This window comes from Orbicella faveolata, unplaced genomic scaffold, assembly GCF_042242905.1.
Source record: "Orbicella faveolata isolate gen_17 unplaced genomic scaffold, um_ofav_v1 contig_13, whole genome shotgun sequence".
In the NCBI taxonomy this organism is placed as follows: domain Eukaryota; kingdom Metazoa; phylum Cnidaria; class Anthozoa; order Scleractinia; family Merulinidae; genus Orbicella; species Orbicella faveolata.
In genome coordinates this window covers 12,835,273-12,845,000 of record NW_028301540.1, presented here as the reverse complement: position 1 = coordinate 12,845,000, position 9,728 = coordinate 12,835,273, and the positions used below count along the sequence as shown (strand labels likewise).

The window sequence follows — 9,728 nt, the reverse complement described above, 5'->3', positions numbered from 1 at the left end:
TCTGTGTAATCACTTTGTCAGGATCAGTTCGAAGGTCGCTGGTCTCACACAGACAGCAGTGTGGCGCCTCAGCTGTTCCCGCTCACATCTGTGGTGTCTGATCGTGACATGCCGTTTAACACCACGTGCGGACAGTTGTCTGTTGTCTGCTATTTGGTAAGAATTCTAGCGGCTGTTTCTTACAGTTACATGTACTTGTTTTCGTGGTCGTGTGTTAGTGGGAACAACCCTTTGAACTGAAGCCACACAGTGGAACATTTTCTCGATCTTTTTTTACACTGTTACTGTTAGTGTGGTGCATGTGGTCTACTGGGATTGACGGTCTTTGTGGTGTGTCTCCAGTTCGTTTATTTATTAGTTTGTATGTCTTTGTATATCGTTACGTGTTGTACAGGCTTTTGCGCGTAGTCTTTGACTGTGGTTCAATCGAATGGAACCATTTTATTAACCCAGTAAAGCCAACTATACGGACCTCACACTCATTCAATAACATATACATATTTGTGTTGATTTTGTTTTTAACTTGTTGTTCTTCTCTGTTTTGCATGAACCAGTCCAAGGTCGAAAGGTGGGTAACAGCTTTTTTGAATGTTTTGAGTTAAATTATTTTCTCATTTCATTTACACAGATCTGCAGCGACGATATTCTTTGTTGTAAATGAAGTCTCTTTCCCATAAGTCGTTTACTCCTCTGATTTGTTTCTCAATTAATGTATTTTGTTTAGATTAATGAAAGTTGGCAAATCAACGGAGACAATTCCATTTGATGAGTGAGTCAAGAGTTCTTTTATATAAGTAATCAAGTCTGTGTAATTATAATTAAACGCTCTATTTCATACATGGAGCTAGTGTCAAAAGCTCTTCCTCTCCTTGCCTTTTTTTTTTTTTTTTTTTTTTTTTTTTTTTTTTTTTTTGCGTTTATGTAATTTCTTAATTTGGTTCCCTGCAGCTAGCCCGTACGGAAATTAACTCATTTAGATAGGGTGTTGTGTGGTACGCTCAGTGAAAGGTCTTGAATTCAAGAATCAAACTTTAAGACCGCGAAGGTCATCGAAAATTGAACTTGACACTTCAAGGTCCTGGTTAAAGTTTCTTAATTTCGTTTCCCGCAGCTAGCCCGTGTGGAAATTAACTCATTTAGATAGGGTGGTGTTTGGTACGCCCAGTGAAAGGTCTTGAATTCAAGAATCAAACTTTAAGACGTCGAATGTCATTGAAAAATGAACTTGACACTTCAAGGTCCTGGTTAAAGTTTCTTAATTTCGTTTCCCGCAGCTAGCCCGTGTGGAAATTAACTCATTTAGATAGGGTGGTGTTTGGTACGCCCAGTGAAAGGTCTTGAATTCAAGAATCAAACTTTAAGACGTCGAATGTCATTGAAAAATGAACTTGACACTTCAAAGTACTGGATATTACTCGTTTTTACCTGTAATACATGTAGATTCACTATTCTTTCAATCTAAAATATCTAAAATATATTATGAACCAGTTAAGATATAGTATTTCTGTGTGACCTTCTTATACCATTAAACCTTGGCTCTCGTTTTGAAAAAAAAATATTTGGTTTTCATTTGAAAATTATGTTTCGCATGAGAAAACAGTAAGTGCAGACAAGTGAAGCTCATGCAAAACTCGCTTAATATAACGATATCAATCATAAAACAAGTTCTTCTTTTCCAGGTAAGGTGGGGTGTGATGGGGCGGGGAGGGGGGCGCTTATTAGCGGAATTTTACGATATGCTTTGTAGTGCATTACATCGCATTTGTGTTTTGATGATGTCTCCTAAGAAAAATAATAAATAAAAAAGTTGCATGTAGGTCGTTGAAAGTGCCTGAGAACTCCTTCAACTTTTGGTAAAAGTAAGGTACGAAACCTGGCTGTCATCACATGTTGACATTACCTAACTTTTTATTCTTCTAGTCTGGTGAATGCAGCAATAGAGTCCCGGAAAGAGTGAGTATGACGTGTTTGCTAAATAAGGCATGTCATCGTCTCTTGGTCATGTATATATCTTTTTATTATTTTATTAGTGTTACAAAAACTACTGCGATACGTCACCGAGCTAGAGAAAGCACTTGGTCCTACATCAAAGGAGCTAGTAACAAAAGTTATTTGAATTCATATGTAACTGGTTGTGGGTAGAATTTTTATTGTATTTGGGACTATTTTCCACCAAAAAATAACTAAATCAGGAGAACGTTATCAAGAACACAGTCTTTGATAGTCCTTTTGGGGGTGTGTCCTTAAGCCTATTCAACTCGTGGTTTGTTTCTAGTGGTGAGGAAAAGCTATTTAGACTGTATTTTAGCTAAACCAGAGGAAAGCTGTCACAGACGCTAAAAGCGCTATTGCATACCAAAAATGGTCTTTATGTTACCATTTACCGTGTAGTCTTAAGATCTTCATAAATGTGTTTGCTTTTCTGTATGTGAAACTGAATTCTTAGGAAATCCTTTCTTTCTTTTTCAGAAAAATGCTGATGTCAGCAATTTTGTTGAGATTCAAGGCTATCCCAAAAAAATTCAAGGCTATCCCACTTTTTCTTTGATCTACATTCTCCGCGTGGTCCTAATCTGGTGCAAAAACCTTTGTTTTTAGTAGGCACCGTCCTTAATTGCTTTTTTTTTTTTTTTTTTTTTTTTTGCTACTTCAGGGAAGAAGCTGGGGACACCACCGTGAAAGAGGAAATAACGGAGGTAAGAGCATACTTGGTTTGCAGCCTTATTGCGATGGAAATCAAGACACAGAAGAATATGACGGCGAATAACTTTTCGCGGTTCTAGGCCTTCTGCGATCGCTCGGGTACTGGACGTCAGCTGCGATTGGTCAATGGTTGTTTTTGGAAACCAGTAACCAATCATTCTCACGCAACTTACTCTAACTACAGTACCAGAGATTTTTTAATGTAGAAAGCTGGCGTCCAGGCTCCCAGTAGTTCCAGAGGGTACTCCCATGTATCTTTTTGAAGGCAAAATACTTGGCTTTTGTTTTTTCCACCATCCTTCGTACATTCAATGCCGAAAAAAGTACAGCGTAGCTACAAAAACACCTAATCCATTCCTCGGACCGTCTGACTGTAAAATGCTTACCGTTTTCTCAGCCTCCAGAGGCCATGTACACTGAAGGGGATGTAAAAGCCTTGAAAGAACAACACGCCGAGGAAGTACAACTTCTTCAAGAAGAATATGAGTAAGTGATAAAATCAGGAACGTGTCTTGACTTTTCCCACTTTGCTTTTATGATTTGTGACGAAGGGTTTCCTTATGAAGTAAGCCATGTTCCAACATTTGCCTTTATGTTTGTCTTTACAGGAAAAGGCTGAATGAGCTTGCTCAAGGATTGGGTCCGTACTCACCTGACTTAGAATCTCCTCAAAACTATACTGACGGTAAGCTTGTCTAATTCTGTCGGAATTTGAGCCAGCCTATATTTTGTGATAGGATTTCCTATAATTTACCTACGCAACATTGTGACAAGTTGACGTGACTTGCAAGGTTCTCAGTGCTCTTGCCATTTCTGATTCGTTGAATATTGCTGCATCTTCGATGGCGGAATGAGCACTGCGGTACGCAGTAATTCTTAGATACCTTGGCATTTCAGCTCTTGCCATTTCGCAAGTGTAGGTAGGTTTCTGCCAATTCCCTGGTTAAAATCTTTTGAATATCTTCAAGGATCTTCAAAACCCTTCATAAAGATCTTCGACGATCCTGTCGGGGATCTTAACAAGATCTTTAAAATTCTTCCCAAGATCTTCAAAGATCCTTAATCTTGTTGTCAGGATCGGTAAGGCTCCTTAATCTTCTTGTCAGGATCGGTAAGGATCTTCAAGGATCTTCAAAGATTTTGCTCAAGATCTTGCCAGGATCTTGTCAGGATATTTCATTCAAGGATCTTTGCAGGATCTTTCAAAAGACCTTCTGAGAAGCCTTGAAAGATCTTTAGAAAGTCTTTAAAGATCGTGCAAGATTCTCAAAGGTCCTGTAAGGTTTCTTGCCAGGGTTGCCTCGGGCCGCGTGAACGTGCTGGTCAAGAAGTTGCCAACTGACTGTCTGCTCTTTTTTGTAGCCGCCACGTCACCAATGTTTTTCAGATCTCCTTCCCCGATAAGATCATCGTCACCCGAACAAGGAAAAGCACCGAGACCACCTTCAGAAGCTAGGTAACAAAACTAACAAAACTAACTACGATTAAAACTAACTACGACTGGGTAGGAAGTAGCTTTGAGGCCAGTCCACGTAAGGTATTTGGCTGTTTCCTTTGTCAGCTCAAACTTCAGAAAACCCTCTTACGACAATTCAACTTGGAAGCAGCATAAGGTTTTCATTCTTGGCAATAAACAATTACCGAGTTAGGAAAATTCTTTTATGACCAAAAAATTGCGAAGCTCCCTAAAAACACATATGATATCCATAGTTAGGAATTTCTCCCAATGTTGTGAACTATTTTGACACCCTCCATGCCCTTGTAAATTGATCAAAATTGTCGAAATATGGAAAGAGCAAAAAAGTGGCACACAAGCCGTTAGGCGAGCGTGTCACTGATGTTCTTACCGCATTTTGACGTCCTCTGTGATTTATTTAATAATTAGATTATGAGCTCGAGATTTATTATGATTATGATTATGATTATGATTATGATTATGATTATGATTATGATTGTGATTAGCTGGCGAGGGTGCAGCCCGAGTCAACTATCACACATAGAAATCAAGATTATCTAATTGCTTTGGTATAAATCTTCTAGTAGTTCAATCAATTAATCTTTTTTTATATTAGAAAAACAGAAAATGTCAGTGACGTCATCTATATGTCTGTCCTCCAATAGATCATAAGTAAGAACCAATAAGAATACGAGAAAAAATGCCAACCAGTGAAACAAGCTGGTTGTGAGTTAGTGCTAGTTCAGGTGCGCGTCTTAAGGCCAGGTTGTTGTAGATTTTGTTAATTATGGTACCTTACGTTTCTCCCCCCTCGGTTATTTGTAGACCTCAGTCCCAGCCTCGGAAACCAAGAACCCGGATACCTAACTTACCAGAATGGGGAAAAGATCTGCCTGAAGATGTAAGTATGAAATCGTTGTACGACGATGAGATCTGGAGTTGAAAGGTTTTTAATGCTGATAAACTTTACGTTTTCTTTGCTTAAAAGATAAAACTCGGTGATTCACCATGTTGTTGTTGTTGTTGTCCGGGTCTTCTCGTTAAAGTAGTTTGTAATGACTGTTTAAAAAAGACCATTCAATTAGAGCTAAACAAAGAACAATTAGCTTCTTTCGGGAATAAACCCAACTGCTTTCCAGAACCTGATTTACTGAATTGCTAATAAATCTCTGGCTTCAAGATAACACCAGTTTTCTTCTTGCGAAAGTTACACCTTGTAATTGTTATGTCCTTTTGTTTCAGTTTCTTGTTCGTCTTCATTTGTTCAATGAAAACAGCAGCAAGTATCGTCAGGAACTCGGCGACAAAACACGTAGAGCAGTAAGTCAATACAGTAAAAACCCGCATAAAAGAACACGTGTTTGGGGGTTTCAGGCTGTTTTTGTTCTTATATATCAGGTGTTTTCTGCAAAATCAGCCTGAAAATGTTCTTAAGGTGTTCTTAAAATTGTTTCTAAAAGTTAAATTTTGCATAGACTACCAACAGATGAAATCAATGTGCAAGCACGTTTCACTGAATTAAGTAATGTATAGCACATATATCGATCTACTCAATACTGTACTTAGTACTGTACCCTTTTACTTGTAGGTTATTCTAATCTAACTTGCAGCCAATTTTTTTTTATATAAGAACAATTTCCATCTTTCAGGCTGAATGTGTTCTTAGTATATGGTACCATTTTGACCAAATTTCAGCCTGATTGTTCTTAATCCACTTGTTCTTTTATGCGGGTTTTCACTGTATCTTTAGTAAATTACATCGTTCACGATGAATGATGCGTGCCTTACGTTTACTTTGATAGTTAAATGATACAAACAAGAAAACAATTACATGTTCTCCAGGAAAACCCTGAACAGGTTCTGCTTCCCTAGGCATAGGCTACGTAGACATAAGTTATCAAGCAAATAAAATCAAAAGTTGGCATTTGCAATCTTTTAATTTTCACATAATGATAGACATATTTTCTATAAAATTATTGCACCTTTACACGTTGCCGTGTAAAGCTGTAGTGTAAACAGGTGGTGGGAGGGGGGGGGGGGGGGGGCGTCCAAGTGAAAACCTTCGATGAATGAAACAATTACAGTATATCATGTAGTATTGTTACTCTTTGTGCACAACTTTGGGAAATTCTAAGAGTCATGTTTTGGTTTTCATGTTGAGCCAATGCAAGATTTTTGCAGAGGTTTAGTCGTATCCCGCAAACAAACTTCTCGAATTGCTTTGAACCTCTCTAGCTCCTTTTTGCCCCATCACCACCTCATCAAACTATCATTTGGATTTCCAGCTTTCATATTCCAACTGTGTCGTCATTTGATCATATTAGTTCAAAAGAACACGAAAGAATATCAGACTTTAAAGGAGCTCAGTCACGGTGTTTTGTCTTTTTTTTTTTTTTGGCCACGTACAAAATCTCCTTTAAATGAAAGGAAACCTGAAAATAATAGTTTACTATGACAGAAAAACATCAAAGAGATAATAATAAACCATAAAGGAACAATGGTGGTCAAGGATGGCGAAAATTGACACAGATTGCAAACGACGAATTTGAAAAATTTAACTTTTCAAAACGTGCAAACCGTGACTGAGCTCCTTTAAAATGTTGTAAAATATTGTTTTCTTTCATCGTTTACATTTTTTCCCAAACAGATCCAAGAACGGTATGAGCTTCAAATGGCCGTGCAAAACAGACTGGCTCAAGCAGAGGAGGTGCCAGAAGAAGACGCAGGTTTGACACAATTTGATACCCATTGCAAACTGTGCTGTTTAGTTAGTTGTTTTTTTAAAAATAAATTTAACCATTTCCTTGTGTCATATGATGCTCTTTTCAGATGTCTGTCTGCCGGCCGTGTTCATGCCAACGCGCACAGGTCACGTGTACTCGCCCAAGGCTCACTCGTACTTTCACCCACCAGGTATAATCTTTTTTTCGGGGCGATCACTTAATGGGATTCGACGGGAATACGAAAATATTGTGATATACTGTATATAATTCCGCCATTTTGTTTTCATTGTTACTTTAGAGAAACCATTTGTCTACATGTTAAAATGTCTCTATCTACCCTACGCCTCCTCGATGTGGGACAATGGATGGCCATTCTCTGTGGGTACTTTCAAGCAAGTAGGATAAAACTCACAAATTATTATTTGTCAATTGTTGTTAGGTTCATCTGAAGGCCGACTCACTCAGCCTCCATCGATATTTAAGCTGCCAGCTGTGACACCAGAAGCCGTATCCTTTGATGAACACGCCTTAAATTAGCTTGTACGTTAAAACACCAGTCTGTTCACAACGGCAGGTGTCGTTAGCTGGTTACCTCCTTTGTGGAGGTTATGGTGAAAGTTCACTGTACGCCTTTACAAAAACAAATCAGTTGATATTCTTCTACTCCTATCGTGTGTCTTGTGCATATGCTTTTGTCGCCACTGTCCTCTTGACTCTTGTACTTATACTAACGCTTCTGCTTGCACTTATTCATACTTTGCTTACAAAGTATAGCTATCTTAAGAACTAGTATTCTTGTTTGATGAAATTCTTAATAAACATTTACCATTGCACATAGTGGCAGTAGTCACAGGTACACGAAGGTGACCTATCTATTTTTTTTTCCGTTCCATTGGTACTCTCGTACCCATCCTTCCGTTTCTCTAAAATCTGCTTCTGGGCAGAAGATTACCGTCTAGAATATCAACAACATTCACCGATGTTCAAAGAGGGTCGTTTCGTTTTGCAAAAAATATTGTTGTAATGCATTGTTTCTTTTTCCTTGACTCTGTTCCAGCAAGTATCTGTTCTTAACCTATTTGAGATGAGTAAAAGATACAACCAAGCAGGAACCCCGTGGTTTGCCAACGATCAAGCAAGACCTCATACAATTGCCAATCCTGAGCAGTCAGAAACATCCCCACCCCCACCCACTGCGTGTGACGTGTGGTCTCCACCTCCTTACCCAGGCAGAGCACGAACGAGATAGCGTAAAAGAAAATTGGTCATGTAATGTCGTGCAATGTCATGATGTAGTTGTAGTTATTTTATTTTTTTATTTTTTTTTTTCATTTACCTTTAGAAAGGCCAAATTAAGGTGGCTCAAAACAGTTTCCAACACTTAGATTTTGATGAGTCGTGATAATCACTCTTTATCACTTGATGCTACAATCATGGTATCAAAAAACTGCCCAATCGTTGGTGAACACCTTGTTATCATTTTTGTGACACAATAGGTTACCATAGCAACAGTATGACCTAAAAACATCCTTAACTACAGCTTTAGGGGCTTATAATTCAAAAACGGCACGGTGAAATTTTTTTATATTATCAACTTTTGATAAGCATAATAAGACGCAACTTTTGGCAAAGTTTAAAAAGATTCTGTCCATGGGGTTCAGAGCCACCTGAAATTCTCGAAAATTTAAGGTGGCTCTGAACCCCACTTCAGTAAGGGCTGGACTGTGGAAACGATCTTACCTGCCTCATTTGACCATGAGGAGGAAAGGTCCTCTCATGAAAGTTTTGCCTTCCTACTGAAAATGTTAATATAAACCCCTGCTTATTCTACCTATGGTATCATCCCCGCATTTTCCCGAGTTGTAACAACGACGGCAAAGATTCCCTTCGCAGCCTCGTCACTAGAGACTTTTGTCTTCATCTTTCGAGAAGAGGCCCTAGGAACAAGGCTCCGTATGCAGTTGAAACTGGTCCTTCCACATATATTTCTTCTTTGGATAAAAAGACGAAAATCCTCTCACAAAGTTAATTGTTCTCTTGCTTTTATTAACTACCAAAATGTATATTGTAAATAACATATCTATAATTTAAAAGGATAAAATGTTACCTTTAAGTTCAAAAATGTTATCTCTTTACCGAACAATAACAGAAACTTGATTGTGAAATTAATAAGCAGGTCTTATGTAAATTAATAGATATATATTTTGCTTGCATAAAGGTCAAAGAATACTTAAAGTTCAGTTGTGCCGAGATTCTTCTCTCATGTAATAAATGATTGCTTTCTTAGATAAACACGACACTTTTAAGTTTCCCGGAAGACATGTTTTGGCAGCCTCTGCTATCTTCAGTTACGTGTTAAATTGCAGAGTAGAATTTGAACAGCTGTTATTGCAGTTGAGTCTGCGGTCAGATATTCTTTTATGTAAAAAACGCATACGAACGAGGCGAAAGAGTCATAACAAGGCAGATTTGCTCAATTACTGTAACTCTCCTCGCTTGAATGTCAAACCGCTTGCAACTGCAGAAACAGCGTAGTTGGTAGAAGGGACTCTCGACCATGGCTGTACTTATCACTAAACTCATCAAAGGTTATCAATGAGAGCAAATATAGCGCTACTCAAATGACTGCGATACGTAAAGTAACTATGTGCCTGTCTTACTTTTGCCTTTGGTGCCCCCCCCCCCCCCCCCCCCCGCTAGATTTATGCAAAAAAGCTTCCCTAAATTGCCAATGATCAAAAAAATCCTGTTTCCTTGTTTTTGTTTGTGATGGTGCTGGTGGTGTTTCTCGTTTATTTGTTTACTTGTTTGTTTTGTTTCCATTTCCCTTTTTTTATCTTCAGAAG

The 9,728-nt window shown here is 38.4% G+C and overlaps 1 protein-coding gene across 1 annotated transcript in view; it reads left to right on the top strand.

Annotated features, from left to right (window-relative positions):
* The window catches only part of LOC110054652 (uncharacterized), a 27,167-nt gene extending 17,642 nt beyond the window's left edge, over positions 1-9,525 (top strand). Inside the window, exons 19-32 of the mRNA XM_020761000.2 lie at positions 22-156; positions 555-568; positions 725-769; positions 1,921-1,953; positions 2,654-2,696; positions 3,101-3,189; positions 3,312-3,388; positions 4,066-4,159; positions 4,985-5,060; positions 5,402-5,479; positions 6,807-6,885; positions 6,989-7,072; positions 7,322-7,389; positions 7,940-9,525. Coding sequence (XP_020616659.2) covers positions 22-156; positions 555-568; positions 725-769; positions 1,921-1,953; positions 2,654-2,696; positions 3,101-3,189; positions 3,312-3,388; positions 4,066-4,159; positions 4,985-5,060; positions 5,402-5,479; positions 6,807-6,885; positions 6,989-7,072; positions 7,322-7,389; positions 7,940-8,131 — 1,107 coding nt within the window. The 3' untranslated portion in view covers positions 8,132-9,525. The remainder of the gene's footprint in view (positions 1-21; positions 157-554; positions 569-724; positions 770-1,920; positions 1,954-2,653; positions 2,697-3,100; positions 3,190-3,311; positions 3,389-4,065; positions 4,160-4,984; positions 5,061-5,401; positions 5,480-6,806; positions 6,886-6,988; positions 7,073-7,321; positions 7,390-7,939) is intronic.
* Positions 9,526-9,728: the final 203 nt, after the last annotated feature.